The sequence below is a fragment of the Dermochelys coriacea genome, chromosome 5 (genome assembly GCF_009764565.3).
Source record: "Dermochelys coriacea isolate rDerCor1 chromosome 5, rDerCor1.pri.v4, whole genome shotgun sequence".
NCBI classification, from domain to species: Eukaryota; Metazoa; Chordata; order Testudines; family Dermochelyidae; genus Dermochelys; species Dermochelys coriacea.
Window position 1 is genome coordinate 101,498,253 of NC_050072.1, and position 17,839 is coordinate 101,516,091.

The 17,839-nt window shown below is 38.4% G+C and overlaps 1 protein-coding gene across 2 annotated transcripts in view; it reads right to left on the bottom strand.

Moving 5' to 3' along the window:
* Positions 1 to 17,839, bottom strand: part of PGM5 (phosphoglucomutase 5) — a 117,488-nt gene that overhangs the window by 67,565 nt on the left and 32,084 nt on the right. For both annotated transcript variants that reach the window (XM_038403565.2, XM_038403564.2), the window contains exons 4-6: positions 17,526 to 17,651; positions 15,603 to 15,793; positions 14,581 to 14,735 (exon numbers count right to left, since the gene is read on the bottom strand). In XM_038403565.2, the coding sequence (XP_038259493.1) occupies positions 14,581 to 14,735; positions 15,603 to 15,793; positions 17,526 to 17,651 (472 nt within the window). The remainder of the gene's footprint in view (positions 1 to 14,580; positions 14,736 to 15,602; positions 15,794 to 17,525; positions 17,652 to 17,839) is intronic.

Below are 17,839 nucleotides of genomic sequence, written 5' to 3' on the forward strand. Positions count from 1 at the left end.
GTGTGTATGCTAAATCCCTAAATGGGTGCAGTAAATTACTCCCCATCCCTCCAGTGCAATTAAGCCTCCCTGGGACACAATGTGCAAATAAATGAAAATACCATAGAGAGGTCCTCTCTATAATACTATATTTCCAGGTTTGCCATTTATCAGTTGGAAAACCCAGAATAATATCTATTTTGTTAGCTAACAGCATTTTAATCTGTTTTGGTTATGAACGTATTGGAAAGTTTTGCACAAGGTGCAGCTTGTGCAGGATTTAGCTTTTTCTCCTTGAAGGTTTGTTTTGTTAAGTGTGCGGGATCCCAACAGATGGAGTCATTGGGAAGTGCCACACCAAGCACTATTCTCAAGTTGCGTTTGCCATCGGTTCAGGATTCAATTCCAAAAGGCATGACTTTGTGCCTTCTTCCATAAATGTTACTAGAAGTGACTCCCCAAGGGAGTATTTCGTTCAGGACAGAGATCCTGTGCCCCTCTGCCTTGTGAAATCCAAATCATTCCTTACACAAAAGCTCTTATAGAATCACTGTAAGCAGCTGTTGACATATACAGTAACAGGCACATGGCGGTTTCAAAAGCAAGGACACAGATGGAGACAAGGTACAGTATGTGTTAATTTGGTAAAAACAAATAGTAAATGCAAACGTTGATAAGAATACACAACAAGACAGAGAGAGGTGTTTTGGCAGAAACATCCTCTAATAGCATTTGTGGTTTGCAGACAATAAAACCACTTGGCTCAGAGCTCACCGTTCCTATTATGCAAAATTGCACACACGTACCATAGATCAACAATGGCTCTGATGTCTGACTGCACAGAGTTCATAGCACAAGTTAAGCAAAATTTGACCATTTGGCATGAATGCAACTGGGTACAATAGCTGTTCAGCAGTAATTGTTAAGGCTATTTTATGCCATTCATTGACCATTTGTTTGAATCACTTTTCAACAGCATTCACTTCTATTTCTGCCCTTAGTTGCAGTTTAACTCCTTACTGGCAGGAAAGGAAAGGATTACAAGAAGAGATGATGCTTGTGATTCATAAATTCCAATGCATGATAACGTAAGTCCTTCAAGAGCTCTGGGCCCATTCCAACCTCTGCAGATCACCTAGGTTGCACAGCACAAAGGCTATTCCCTGCTCTAAGAGAGAAGGAGCCCCCCTTTTTAGCCACTGTGACCAGCTAATTTTGGGAATGGGGCAATTATGTAATACCTAGAGCACAGTCTGTTACTCTGCCTCAGCTCTATGGCCCATACACCTAGAAAATGGCTGTCTTTGCTAATCTACAACACACCGCTGGACTACCACCCTGCATCCTTTTCAGACTCCTTTCTCCTATGGCAGACTCCTGTGTCAGGCACAATGTAGGAGTCAATCCAGTGCATGTAAGCAGAGAACAGCAAAGAAGAATGTTTTTGTTAAAGGCAAGCTGGCAGGTGTCTTTAATTTCTATTTCAAGGCTTCTTGAAAGCACACAAGAGTCATCCGTGCATAGAAGAAACTAAAGAACAACAATACATTAACTCAAGTGAAGGGGTTTGTCCTGCTGAGAACTTGGCAAATATTTGTTTTTGTCTATACTGGGCTTTCCTGAGAGGTCACAGAGGCCACCTGGGCATCTGTACTGTAAGAAAACAAAACATTAGCTAGGAACAGTATGTGCATGAAGATTCCTCCCACCTCTCAAAGTCAAACAGATAAATCATTTTATACTCTATGCCAGAGTCACTCACTGTAAACTCTCAGATCCTCAGCAGCTAGGTGCTCTATAAATACAAAAAGTGTTTTATTATTATATTGACAGCACTTTACTCTTTTGCCTAACTGGCTAAAGTAGATTGAAAACAGGAGGGGAGCTCTCATTGTGCTGGCAAAGGAAAACAGGAAGATATGAGATTATCCAAACCATGGAGAAGAGGGAGCGTTCCCCCTTCCTTTTAGCGGAGGGAGAGTTGTGTTCCCTCCTTTCTACCCCCACCCCACCCCTCTTTACTTTAACCTCTGTTTTTAACTCCAGATCATCAGTTTTCAAGATAAGGCCAATGGTGCTTTATTTAAAAATTTGTAAGTCTTAGCCAGAGAAGCGATCAGAAGAAAAAGACCTCACACTGGGAATGGATGTAAGACCAACAATTATTAGCTTGTATAGACATAACTTGATGATGCCAGCTGGTTCCAAAAGGAACATCCCCAGGTGTACCCTGACAAAGATGCAGAATAAGTCTGCACAGAACCCACCAAATCCACAATACGTGGCCCAAAACACTGTAGGAAGAGTGCTGTAAGCTGAAGTATATTTTAGGGTAGAATACTTTAAAAAAAACCTATAGATTTAGATATACACTTAAAGGTTGGTTCCACAGTATCTCTGCCCCACTACCTCTCAAATTATATGGAATCTTTGTTTATCCACCCTGTGATTCAGAGAGAACAAGGGCTGCTCGGATAAAGCACAGGAGAACACACTGCAGCTTCTCAAACCTGGGAGGTCGGTCAGCCTTGGAAGCAAACACATGAGGAGGAAGAGAGAAGAGGAGAGAGTAGAAAAACCATGGACACCATTTGAACAAACAACTTCACGCTTTTGTATAAACTAGCCTGTCATAAATCACAGTGACGACAAGAGCACTGGCAGAATCAGCAGCGTCCGCAAGACCATACCGTACTACTCGATGTTCCATCTGGACTATCTGCCTTTAAATCAAACTAGCCCATTTATTCCTTTACAAAAACATCCTGAAGATTTTAGAGAGAGATGAAACAGACAGGTTTCTTTGTGAATTGAACAGAATTCTTGTGGAGGTTCGCGTTTTGGAAAGGAAAGGAGGAAAATGATTCATAGTTTGTTTAATAAAGTTTGAGATTATTTTAATTGTAACTTATTACAAATGAAGAAGTCAAAACTATTGAATGAATCAGCTTTTTTTCAGGCTCGCATAAACACAGTGGAATGGGTAGCACATACCCCAAATTAAAAAAAGGAGATACCCATTCTCCACTATAAGTGACCTCTCACCAGCAACTTCTCAGTACAGAATTTCTGCTACAACTCCCCTGACTCCTTTCATAGCCCCATCCCTACCAGGGTGGTTGTTTGGCCTCCTCAGATTTAGCCCATAAGAGATGCAGCAGACAACTTCTTGTTCCCAAGGAATGAGCCTCAAACGTGCAGGGACAGAGCCTTCCTTCAGGGTTAACTGGCTGTAAAGCAAGATTTGGCCTAGGGACAACTCCCAAAACCTCTTCAAATATTATTGTTTATCTGCAGTGGGAGACACTCTAGGCTGCCATCTGTTCTGTTCATTGGAGAAAACCCTAGTGCTTGTGACAACAAGCTGGCCATATTAAGAGTTAATAAGCCTTTGAAGGAGAGGGGCCCTTTGTTTTAACCTCTGTTTTATTCACAAACACAGGGTGGGCTGTCATATCAATTTGCTTTTCTGTTACATTCCTTAGATTGTGTCTTTTTTTTTTTAATTAAACCACTATTGGCCTTTTGGCAGAAGATCCATAGGAACACCTCATAGTACATTCATGGTAACACAAAATTTACTGAAAGACAACAAGACAGGTACAGTATTAGGAAGATTATACATCTTCTATTAACTACCTATCCGTCCAATGCCATATGCAATCTCATCAGAATACATAGTGAAAGGCTGGTTTTCCCAGTTAATGTATACAAGGTGCAGCCCATTACAGCTAATGAAAAATGTATGTGGGAAGGTAAAGGGGAGCGTTTCTTAATATAGGCACATTTAATAGTGCTACATCCTAACGGTTGAGAAAATGCATTTAGAGAAAAAAACATGCTCCTTATACAGCTAGTTCTAAAAGCAGCTTTTTTGTATTTCCTGTCCCAGTGAGGGCCCAGTTTTACTTCTATAGGAATTTAAAGTGTATAAGCAGACCCTATCCAAATCCTAACCTTGAGGCAGATCAAGTCCATGTTTTCTCATACATTTACTCTGTCTCAATCCTTTCCTTGCCTCTTAACTCAGGAGATTTTTGAGTACACGCCATGATCTAATGTCCGAGGTCAGTCCTGAAAGCTTGGAGTGCCCAACCATAGTACATCATCATTCTGGGCTAGACTGAACGTTCAGGCTCAGCTCTGAGTAAGGGACATTGGATGGCTGCACCACACTAGTCGCAGCCCAGGAAGGAATTGTGCCTCAGAGTAGCAGTTCCTCCTCTGCTCCCCTATTGGTTTGCAGAATGGTAGAGTCAGAGTAATTTACAGAAGTCCCTGGAAAGGCCCAGCTTACTTCCCCCTCACACCTAGCCAGTTATTCTGTCCAGCTCGTAGGGAGCATCTCCTGCTCTTGCTTATAATGGAGTCTGTTTTTCTCCAAACTCAGACCCAAGTAGGGAGGTTGGTGGGAGTGGAGGGACTTACTCTTCCTTATTCTGCTTCTAGGTAATAAAAATGAAAAAAAACTTAGCCCTAGTAACACACACAATCCAAAATCACACACTCCTGAGTATGCTGTCTTTGATTCAGCCCCTTTCTTCCTAGGAGCTGCATCTGCGTAGTGCAGCCATTGCAGAACCCAAGATGCACAGTTGATCACAATCCACTCCTTGTGAAAATTTCCAAGGTGTTCAAAGACTCTCATTCTCACCTCTGACTAAGAATACGTTTGGTGGCATTCCTACAGCTGTCCTATTCACGTTATGAATAAACCCTCATCCTCGGCACAGCTTAAATTGCACAAGCACAATGACCGCTCCCCCTCGCTCCATTGTGATGTTGGGGACAGAGGTGCTAGAAGGATTATTCTGAATGGTTAGATGGTAACAAAATAAAATAAAATATAAAAGGGGGAAACACCCTATTTTTTCATACCATTCACTTCTGTGGAGTTGGCTCTCAAATTATTTTTTTCTTCATTTGTCAGAAAATAACTAAACCCAAAGTTCACCATAAAACAGACTAATTGTGACTTCAGGCTATTCCACTCTCTTTTAATGTGTGACAGGTGACTACAGATTTAGAAAAAATGATGAAATGCAGAAGAACTCGAACAAAGTCTGCCTGCTCTGAGTTTTATGAGGCTTGGGTAAGTGTACAAGGGAATTGTCAACAGTTGCCCAGGGAATTCTTGGCCTATTACAGCTGCTTTGAATTAACATTCAAACCAACATTACAAAGAAATCAAAACATCTTTCTCTGAAGCAGGGTGAGAAGTCCTGTTTCCATGTGGAATCTCACACTGCAGATATGTTTCTTCAGTTCTGACAGGCTATTAGTTTGCAGTTGAAACCTAAGGAATGTCCTTGACTGAAAGGGCATGGTCATTAATATATTTGCCTGAAAACTAATCTCTTAAGGAAGGGGGAAAAAAACCCACATACTTCCGAAACGTGCACTGCCATGACCATGGCATGAAGTAATGTGTTCATCAGTACAAGCTAGGATAATGAGGCTGTGAACTGATAGCAGGCCTATCCAGGCAAACATCTAACTAGATGTAACACAGTACACATACCACTGCACATTATCACATATCACACTGCACATATCATATCCTGCATCAAAGAGGAGTTGGATTTGCTCCCTTGGAGACATTTAGAATTTATAGATCATTACCACTCTATCTGCATATTTAACATCCACTGATGAAACAATAATTGGATCTGTTGCCAGCATAATATAACATCCAATGGCAGATAGATACCACCAAGCAAAACCAACATGCGTTGCTAGAGAAGAAATTAGTTGAAATGAAATTCTCTCTCTCTTTAAATCCTCTTGACAGATTATTTTTGTGTAACCAAAACAATTATCTCCTTAATGTGAACGACAGCTGGTACAATGAAATTTTACATTTGTTTATAAGGTAGATAGGTGCATATAGGACTTGTACTATGCAGATATTTTTAATTCAGTGCTCTAGTGCCGTTTAAAAAAAGAATAGCAGCACCTAGTTTGCAACAGTAGTACATTTGCTAACATAAAAGTTTGTGGTATCAAGTTTTACGGGCCCCAGTTTTTATACAGTATTCCTTGAATGTGCTGAACTATGGTTTTGAAGGCTTGATGCAGTTGTCCTTCTGATTAACCAACTTTCTGACAGTAATATTTCCATTAATCCTTCTGCTCAGTTTAATTTAAAACCACTATACAATTGACTTAGCTGGAGACAGACATCTTCAAAAACGTACCACAAGTCTACTGCAGATAAGTCAGCGTGAGACTGACTTATCTTTCTTTGGTAGCGTGTTCAGAAACAAGGTCCCAACTTGCATATATACTCATATCACACTCACATCTCTACTGAAACGTCATGCACATGGAAAGTGGGATTTTAACCTACTTGCAGTCTTAATTTGGGAAGGGCCCACTCGTTATTCAACATAAAGGACATTTTAAAATCAAATGCCATTCAGGGAAGGGTGCTAGAGTTTAGGATTGTCAGTTTCAACAGTGTCCTTTATGCTGGGTAGCTTTTCTCTTTAATTAAAGCTAGATAATACTTAAAATATACAGGAAATAATACAGAAAAAAGGAATCATGAAGAAACTATAAGTTGTAGAAGGACAAAAAGACAGCAAAAATCCACATGGTAGGTTTAATTAAGAACTCTTGGATAGATTTTTGCAAAAGCTATTACTAAGTAGTGGGTAGGAACATTGTGGGATTGTACTAGGAGGCTTAGCTGCACCATTGCAATGGCACATTGGCACTTGCTGTCTACAGTGGCACTACAACAGCTGCAGAGGCAAGCTTAGCTTTGCTCAGAGCAAATGCAATCACAGTGGTAGTGTGAACCTCTGTGCATCATTGCAAACACTTGTGTGCAGACATATGGCATTTTACAGATGTGCTAGAGGGTTGCAATGGTGCTTTTAACTCCATAATTCCCTGACCCTTGCTCTTCTGCTGTAACTACTAGACTATTTATTCTGCCTTTCAAATCTACCCAACTTTCTCTTTAATATAGAAACTACTTTTACTTATCTGGAGGCACTCATTTCAGAGAGCATTAGCAAAATGTCAGTGTTCTATTTCCTTTGGATTTGCCAGTTTTGCAGAAATTAGACACTAAAGTACACTTTGTTATGATAAAGGTTTGGTAAACAGGGTGTACCTTCATTTTATACACAACACACACCAAGGCAAGTGTTGCCAGAGAAATGAAGCCTGATGTATGAAGTCTCAGGAGGTAGACACTGCCACAATCCTGTTGATGTTGGATCACATTAAAGCAGATGTTTCCTGTCAACTGCTACACTTTCCCCAAAGTACATATTAGTGTATTCAAACAATCACTTCAACCAAACGTATGTCAAGGGCCTCTATTTAAACATCTTAACTGAATTCTCTTGTAATCCAGTGTTCCATTTGTTAGTACCGTATTCCTAAGCAACATTAAGTCCTCTGGATTACTGCTTCCTTCTGTTTAAGTTTAATAATACACAGTGAAAAACTATTAAACAACACAGCTCCATAGACAGAAGAGAACATGTTGACATGGCTGCATCTAACTTTCTAAATCCTTTGGAATGTTTCACATACCATAAGTGGTCTTTATAAAATAAAAGGAATGGTTCAAAGGTAATTATTTACGCTAAATTGTGGCTGGTCTTCGTGTGGCTGAACCATAAGGACAGCCGTGATTACAGAGGAACTATGGACTGCCCACCATCACCCGTTAGCATTTGCCTCCATAAGAGCTGTCAAGAATCACAGTCCCCACGTTCTAGACGTGTAGGGCTACTACTAAGTTGATCCTCTCCCTCTCTGAGGAGACAGCACCATGGCTCTGCCCCTCCCATAAACTGGACAGTAGAGATAGTTGGTCAACTGAAGGCATACACACACACACACACACACACACACACACACACACACACTCTCAGTGCAACTGGGTAGCTCTACAAGGCCTCCTGGTGCTTTTCCTTGGCCAATGTAACAAGCATTTTGTTACTTCATTATTCAGCTGCATTTTATACCTAATCATTCTAGTTGATATCAGGAAGAGGAGATATTACTTATTACTATAGATTGGCAAACCATTTAGGATGAAAAAAGAATTAGCCCAAATTGTCTTTCATCCCCTCAACAAAATCCACACTTTTTTTTGTAGCATGGATCAGTTTAGAAAGTCCCTTTCTTAGGATCTGATTCCACTGAAGTCACTGGGAGCTCTGCCACAAACTTCAGTGGACGCAAAATCAGGCCCTTATTCCTAACTTCTCTTTTTTACCTTCACGCTCTCCCCACTGCTGCTTTTGCTGCTCCGACCAGACCCAGCTACAAACCCTGGCTATCATCTTTTTGACTCCACATTCTCTCGACATGCATATCCAGTTCTGCATAACATTTCCAAGATCCAGACCTTTCTCTCTTCCCATCCTGTAAAAACTGGTGGAGAGAGACTATCATTTTAAGAGGTGTTGCAGTTCTGTCTTTTGTTTATGATGGTAGGATAATGAATATATAATTACAGTCACAGTGCATAACGTAAGGGAATACATGTGTTATGCTCTGGTTTTATTCATCATTTTGATTATAGGGATAGAAGATGGCAATGTTGGGTTATCACTCTAATAATATTTTCTTGTAATAGAATATTTTTAAAATATTAAAAAGTGTGCTCAATCCTGTCTCTCTATTCCATCAAGTTTCATCCCAGAGAAATTTTTCTCAGAAGATTTCTAAATGCCTGAATAAAGGAAACAATGAGGCACGCTTAACTATAGTGGTCCTTCCAGGCACTGCTGTAATAAAATAACGAAATATTGCACTAATAACCTGACAAGCCAAGTTAAATATGAAATGGCTAGTAGTATGGCTAGCAGCCCTTTGCCAAACCTCAACCATCTTCTCCCAAAGCAAGATGATGCTTCTAACTTAAGAGTGAATTGAGGGGGGGGGAAACAATTAAAATCCCCCAGAGTATTACGATTATAAGTGGTAAGCATGTCATAAAAAAGTTTTGCAAAGCCAAAATCTGATTTGGACTTCCAGGCTGCACACTTGTCTTCATTGCCATGCAGCCATGTGTTTAACGTAACCGGAAGCTTGAGTTTACTGCAGAATCACCTGTTAAAAGGATGTTATCCAGAAATGTATGCTTTTTGTTGACTCTGAGTTACAGGTTAAGATTTTTTTCAGTTTCCTCTTGGAATTGGCTGAGTGAAATGTCAGGTGCAGTGCCAAATAAGGTTGCAAAGAGATTTATTCCAGCCTAAATCCAAAAGATTTAGACCACAATATTTTACAAAGATTTAAGTCAGAAGGTTTTACACTTATTAGGGCCTTCCTGAAGAATAGCAACCCTTTTTTAAAGGCTAGTGTTTTCCAACCACTGTAACTATAGTGTGAAAATATTTTTGTCACATAATTTCATTTATCGTGGAATCATGAGTCTCTATTATTAAATCCCAGCTGCATATGTCTGAACTTAATGTTACTAACTTGTTCAAGAACAGGTAGATCTGTTTGTTAGCCTACAATGCTCCTTCTCCTCTCCAAAGTGCTGTTTCTGCTCTCTTAATGGATGCAACAGATGCATGCAAGAAAGATTAGCAACCACTGTAGTGTGTTACAAATGTGTCCATTTTCCTACCCATTTCTGAGCATGCTTTATTTCAAAATTATTTCTGAGCTTCCAATGCTAAAGCTTTGAAGTACATAACACAAAAAAAATAAAGACTATTGATTGACAAAAAGAGAGTAGAAATTCTTTGATTTCTTGTTTTTTAAAGTCTTCCTCTCTGTTGCTAACAATGTCCTATTGTAATTCTCCCACTGACAACAAACTTGTTAACCTCTGGCAGTTGTCCATACTCAGAAAGCATATGGCTCTGAGTTAGCTTGGAACATCCTTTCCTCTCAGTTATGTCTTTTATGTCCCCAATCAATCATACTAATGACAAACTGCAAAACCATGAAGTATTACATACATATTAAAAAAATCAGATTCAAAACTCATTTACACCAAATTAAAACTGAAATAAATCCACAATGTTAATGGAGTCACATGAATTTACAATGGTTTACCACTTAGTGGCCATGAGAATGCCTGTTCTCACTTTCAGGTGACATAGTAAACAAGAAACAGGCAACATTATCGCCTGCAAATGTAAACAAACTTGTTTGTCTGAGCAATCGGCTGAACAAGAAGTAGGACTGAGTGGACTCGAAGGCTCTAAAATTTTACATTGTTTTATTTCTGAATGCAGTTTTTTTGTACATAATTCTAAATTTGCAAGTTCAGCTTTCATGGTAAAGAGATGGCACTACAGTACTTGTAAGTGAATTGAAAAATGCTACTTTTGATTTTTTACAGTGCAAATACTTGTAATCAAAAATAAATATAAAGTGAGCACTGTGCACTTTGTATTTTGTGTTGTAATTGAAATAAATATATTTGAAAATGTAGAAAACATCCAAAAATATTTAAATAAATGGTATTCTATTATTGTTTAATCGCTTGACAGCCCTAATTACAACTAGTGCAGGATGAATAATTTATAATAATTTCTTCAACAAAGTTTGTTATTTCTTCTGTTAAAATCGCTATCCAAAAATTATTCATGATTTATTTCAGCAAATAATATTAGTTTCCAGATGGTTCCAGTTTAAAATTTGCTTTCCATGAGTATTTACACTAAGTTTGTTTCATTATGTAAAAGTGACCATAAAAGGGGCACAAACAAAGATTACTTGAAAAAACCTGAATGAATATTCACAGAAAATGTATTATGCTATCACATTTTTAGCACAGAGGATTCTCTGTGGTGGAGCTCTGCTTTCAAACAATATAGATGAAAAGTGTTAATTACAATTACAATGTAATTGTAATGTAATTGAAATGTTAATTACAAATGCAAGATTCGCTTTGTGGACACTGAATTCTGATCTTGATGGATCAAGGAGGTGTCAAGAGAGATGTGGAAGCCTATTTTAACCAAGACCTACAAGGCCATCTTGGAGCTTCTACTCTTAAGCCTTAACAATTCATATTTCTTATAGTAACTAACAGTATATGACACAGTAGTCATCTTCTAAGGACAGGCATGAGATCATTTCCTCATCTTCTGCCAGCACTAATGTTCATGGTATACACTTTAATCACCCCAGGTTTCCTTTCCTGTGCATGAGCTCACAAACAGTTTTATGAGTGAATACGAAACATGGTTCTATCAGAGTTGTCCCCTGAGTATGGCAGGCCAGCCCACCAGAAAGGCATAAAAAGGACCAACAAAAGATATATTTGTTCATTCTGCACAGTCTATCTCCCACAATAGACAAAAAGTTAAGTCTTTTAAATATTAATTTATTAAGAATGTCAATTTCTTCTCCATTTACATACTAAGATAATAAAGATTAATATTAAATACCATATTTTTCCCTACTCCCATGTAGAACTGCACAAATTTGATTTTTAGGTTCCCTTTTGTGACTGTACAGGGAATGCACTTTGCCTTCAAAAAAGCAACACCTTTCCCAGTTCCATGATCATGCATAGGCTACACAGTAGGTGAGTTTCTATAGCTTTTCTTTCAAGTTAGCCATTTAACCCACAACAATGGAAGTAAACATGCTGTAAACATATAGGGCTGGATTCTGTACTTTCTTCCACCCATTTTACATTGGTATAATTCCATTGACTTCAACAGAATTGTTTCTAACGTACATGGTTGTAAATGAAATTAGAATCTGGCTCACAGTGAAATCTACATAAAATACCACTTCCTTAAGTAACCCGGCTCTTAAAAACCACTTCAGACTATGCACAAAGATTTCAGATACAAGTTTTCTAAAACATTGTAAAGATTGCCTCTTCTATACAACCAATTTTTGCTGTAACTTGGGTGGTCATTTAAGGCAAGTTTCACTGTAAAACTTGGAATCAGTGACGGCTTGGCCATTCATTCAGGGAACTCTTCTTTGGAAAAGCCATTTGTGATATTGCTTGCAGTGTTCCAATGCACGTACTTAGCACACACATGGAAAAAGTGATTTGCAGTAGATAAAGTAATGACCATTTATTATTAAACCTCAGTTCAACTTTAAAGTCTAGCTTGGAGTCCTAGAGAAACGGGTTCAACATGTACACTCAGTAAAGTAGCCCTTTAAAAAAAAAATCACACATATTAGTCAGGATAACACAATTAAACCACTGGATCTCAGAGCTCTAGCAAGTCAGTAAGAGAAATCAAGCCATTTAGACTGTCTTAAGCCACAATGGAAAGTGGAGAACTAGAGGACTCCAGCTTCTAGCACTTGTAGTCTTTCAATCTTCAAGGAAAACAAAAACAACCTTAAAGCAAAAGTAAAAGCAAACAAACAAGAAACAAAAATCACATGCACCATGTATACAGTAACTAGACCTAATGTTAATAAACATTTGTAGGAATGGCTGGGAAAATATGTACATCCTTAACTAACTTTCATCATTATCAACCACTCTGTTCTATTTTTTAAAATAAGCCTTAGCCCCATAAAAATAACACTGGTAATGTTGAAACAAATTAAGCAATAACTCACTTGAGACCATCTGGAAACCAATAAATGAAGTAAACATGGTCAAGAATCTATGTCAACTGCTGAGAGTGTTGCTGAGATGGACTTTAGTACATTCATAGCCTCTAATACATTTAGCTACTACATGCGCACGGGGGGGGAGGGGAAGGCAAATGTGTTTATAATGTCCTAGATATCCTGAACTATAGGTCCAACATGACTCTTCTCTATTTCCTTTTACTGAAACCATAGTATCTCATGAAAAAGATAGATTCCATTTTACCAAGGGGAATTTTCAGAGACCTACATGGAATGTTTGTTTGGGGCCGGAGAGGGGGAAACCTGAAAATACTGCATAATTTCCTTAAAGCCTCAAGATTTACATACAGTAGGGAAAACTTCTCTGAAAAATCCATCAACCACCAAGGGCATGTGAACTGTCAACTTTAAAAGCCATTGTCAGTTTCAGAAATCCCATGAGTAGGGACCACACTGTATTACTATCCTTGGTTTTTGGATTGCCATTAATCTTTTCATGCTATTGATATTTCATTTTTAAAACAATTGTTTCCGGACTAGACATCATTTGGTATAGACAACCACTTATTTGTTTATCAGTCCTAGGATAATATATGCTTGGACACCACCTGTTCAGATTTCAGCTGGTCGGAATAATAAATGCTATAATTCAACTGATTATATATAATCTTTTTAAATGTTCACTTAGTGCTGCATTAGGTCTTCATCTTTCTCTCGCTCTCTAACTTTTATAAATATTATAAGTAGGACGGTCAGGTTTAGTCTTAAACCAATATTTATTGGGAAATGGACTAAAGTAATTATGGTCAGGAATTACTGATAAATGCTTGTTGATCCAGAAAGAGGTCAAATGGTTGTTTCCTGCCTGTCTGCTTTGCCTCAGGTTTTGTGCTGTTTCCATCCTAATGAAGGATGGGCAAATTAGACTATTATTTTATCCAAACTACTTGAAAGTTGAAGCAAAATTTTGAGATATGTGAAGTTATATAACTTTTAAAATACGTTTTCATTTTTTGCATACTTTTGATTTCCTTTTGGAAATGGAACCACCAAAATACCACATAAAGTTGCTGGATATCACCGTATTTCCAGTCCAACCAGAAGCAGGAGGTATCAGGAATATCCGGAGATATCCAAGAACAGACTAATTCCCAACCCAGTTTTGCAGAGGCAAGAGATTGTGTAATTCAGTTATGGTTGGGATTTTTAGTTGTTTATTCAAACTGAAAACTTGTAAAGAGCCTCAATTCACGGATACTGACCAAAAGCAGGGATGACTGGTCACAAGGAACATGCATAATGCAAAAAAAGGTGCATTGGTTTCTCCAGTTAAGCAATTATTTACCAATAAGTTCACCCTAAAAACCTCAATCAAAAGTTGTCAAAAATTTTAGAAAGCCCGATCACAAGATTTCACAGTTTTGTAGGCTGCCACATGAGCTTGGTGAAGTTTGTTATGGGTTGCGTTAAATCCTCATTCAAACTGATGCCCTTCATTTAAGATAGTTATAAGAGACAGTTAAGTGGGCTCACCTAAAACAAGGTCTAATAGAGTTTGCCCAGAAAGTAGCACCTTGTGGGCATCGGGTTCCACTTAGTATTGTGAGCAGGTGTGTGGGTAGGTGGGGGAGAAAGAACACACGAAAACTGAGAGCAGACAAGAACAGATAGAGAGGCAGAGGCTAAAAAGCACAAAAGACAAGCAGTAACCTATGAGCACAAAGTGACCCTGGGAAAAGCTGGAGAGCGCGTTTTTGGCCAAGGTGTGTTTGCTAAAGAGACTTGGAGCTATAAACTACAATACTGCTCCTTTTGTTATTAGTTCCTCCCACGTTCAGAGAAGCAGAATTTTGTACATTTCTTGTAAATAAACAAAATGCCATCAAAGAGAATACCAGATTCCATCAATTTCTACTTCCAACTGGAAAATCCCCAGGGCTCCAAAATTTGACTAGCTGCTTGCCTTGAAAAGGGGAAACAATATCAAAGATTTAAGAAGTCACAACTAATGTCAAGACCATGGTAATAAAAATAAAAAACTTGCTCCCTTACCTGTCCAGTGCTGTGCTGGTAGGCATGCTTCTACCGAACCCTCGAACACCCATCTGACGGAAATATGGAATGCAAGAAAGATTGGCGGCAATAATTGCCAGTGAATCAGAAGGGTTCACAAAGAAACCATTTTGACCTAGGATCATATAGCGGTCCTGAAGAGACAAGAAAGAGAAAGTGTCAGAGAGAAATCAGGTGGAGTAGCTCATCCCCATGATCACTGCAAGCTTATCATCTCCCTGTCAAACCACATCTCCTTCCAGCCCAATGAATGAAAATTCCAAGATGATCCCTGGTTCCAGTCTCCTACATGACACTTTGATGGGCTTGTGGCTACCCTAATGTAAGATAATCTTTTTGGTGATGATATGTACTAGCCAGAGACAGGCAGTTAATCTGTATCAATTGAATATTGACAACAGTATATTGCTTTTGTACCTCAATAGCCTCTTTGTCCTTTTCTTCCCCACCTCTCTCTCTCTCTCTCACCACATATACACCTATCTTGAGAGGACACCAAGTTATTGCTACTTTGTTGTTTTTGCTGGTAGCAAGAACACAAGATTTAAAAAACAAAAACAAACACAGAGCTTGTGATTCAGTGCCTGTCTTAAGTGCAGAAAATTCACTTAGGTGAAGCACAAAGGAATTTTAGAATCTCAGCCAAAATTAACTTCATTCATTTGCCCGTTATTAAGACAGAAAAAATTCAGCATATGTAAATGAGGGAGACTATCTGTGAAGTTATGCAAACACGAAGACAAATTGGGCCAAATATTTAGAGTCTCCTCAGCCTGGCCTACAAATTTGCAGGTGCAATCAACTGAGGGCACAAATATCATTTGGACATGATTTGTGGGAACAGCTGCTATCATTTTTGCATGCAAATAACTGCATCCTCAAAATTGGGCCCATTATGCTTCAATGTCTAATAGATGCACTACAGACTAACACGGCTGCTACTCTGAAACTAGCAAAGATGACATCCTTGACCCAAAACCCAGATTGACTGTAATACTTACTCCATCAGCATCAAAAGCAGCTCCAAATCCATATTCTCCTCCTTTCATAGCCTCCAGCAGGGTAGTTGCGTATGTTAAGTTTGGATCAGGAAGTTGCCCACCAAAATCCTCCAGAGGAATACAGTTTATTGCAGAATTTGCAGGAGCTCCTAATTCATCACACAGGACTTTCCTTACATAGGGTCCCATAACTACAAAAGGAATTTGCAATAATTTGCAATCGATTTTCAAGAGCATACACACTTCAAATTCCAATATTCACAACAGCATGGAAACTTAATAGAAGACTTAACTAGTGCATTTGCATTGCACACACATCTCTATCATATCAACTGAAAGAAAAACAAATATTTCATTGAATACTCTGTAATTCCCCCTCTCCCTCCAGGGCTACCAGTGGGAACTCTGTTAGCTCAGATGGTAGACATCCATGCTTTTGTTACTGAGTAACTCTGTTAGCTGGTAACAGTAATAGGCTCTTATCTCCTATGTGGGTCAACCACACCACAGTTATCATACATACTTAGGCCTCGTCTTCACTAGGAAAAATAGTGTTAGCTAATGCATAGTAACCAACTCATGGTAAAATCCTGGACAAAGCAGTTGTAGTTTTAACATTTGTTATCAGGTCAAGGTAAATATTAAGGGAACAAACACATTGGGAGTGTTTACCTTGAGCTGGTAACACACATTAAAATTATAACTGCCTTGTCCACATTATTTTACCAATTAGTCACCACATCCTAGCTAATGTGATGCACATTTTTTCCTAGTGTTGATGCAGTGTCATTATGCACAGTTTGACCATCTAAACCAGTAATTAAAATTTTATTAACTCCATTCCTCAGCCATGGAATTTGTATTCAAAAAATCTCTTGAGTATTATTAAATATTAATGCCAAATCCCCTACCATCAAATCCCAGAAAAAAAATCTTAAATGAAAATGGAACTGTTAAAAATACAAACTGCATTTATTAGCTAGTGATCGTGATGCACAGCCACCTGTCAAACTGCTCCTCTCCACCATTCTCTTCTAAATAAAAAGAGAACAATCTTTTAAGCTTAATGCTCATTCAAGGAGTCATATCGAAAACCTTGGGATTTATTTATCCACTGAACAACATCAGTGTAAACTTTCCTGCACCTTGACCTGAAGAAGGTCATTCAGTCGCCATATCTAGCCTTCTGCCTCTGTTGAGATGACCAGTGAGTACAAATTAATGTAAATTGTAATGGTATGTTCATAACATTTATTATACCTGTGCATAAAAAGCTCAAAAAAATTCAGATGGTGATGAATTCACTAAAATCCTGCAACAGATTTGAGTTAGTCACCTAAAGATGAAAAAGTCTCTCTCTCTACACGCGCACGCGCAAACACACACACACACACACACACACACACACACACAGTATATCTTTCTTATTCATAGCCTTCAATTACATAAAAGGTCCATATCTTATTTTAAACACAATATGCAATGATTTATAAACCATATTATAATTTCTGAACAAATATGCTATATATAGACTGTAATGAACAATTACTATCAAGAGAGCACATTCCTTTAATAAGTTCTCTCTTTTTTAATATGCACTGTGATACTTCTATTCCACAAGTTGTTTTTGCTACAGTGATCAACCAAATCCTCAAAAAGAAAAGGAGGACTTGTGGCACCTGAGAGACTAACAAATTTATTTGAGCATAAGCTTTCGTGAGCTACAGCAGTGCATGCATCCGATGAAGTGAGCTGTAGCTCCCAAAAGCTTATGCTCAAATAAATGTGTTAATCTCTAAGGTGCCACAAATGCTCCTTTTCTTTTTGCGGATCCTAGCACTACATCATAATAAAATACTCTGAAATAGTTTACAGTATTGGGTATGTTTTAACTTTTCTTGCCACAGAGACTCACAGTCCTACCTCCATTCATGGCATCAATTCTTATCTTAAGCTGATTGGGTCCAGTCAGCAAGCTTCTGATCATGTTAAAGTCAAAGATAGTTCGAAGCAGATTGAGGTAGATATCCACTGAATCCACTATTTCAACTGGGGAAATAAAACAAAAGAAATTACTAGAGTTGATCAAATAGACAGATGGACAAACTAAGCACTAACCTCACTCCAAAGACACCTAAACAATCCATTTACCCACTAAACAAGACCAGATCATGCAACACCTAGGAATCAAAAGCTTGATCCAAATTCCACTTAAGTCAATTGAAAGACTCCCATTG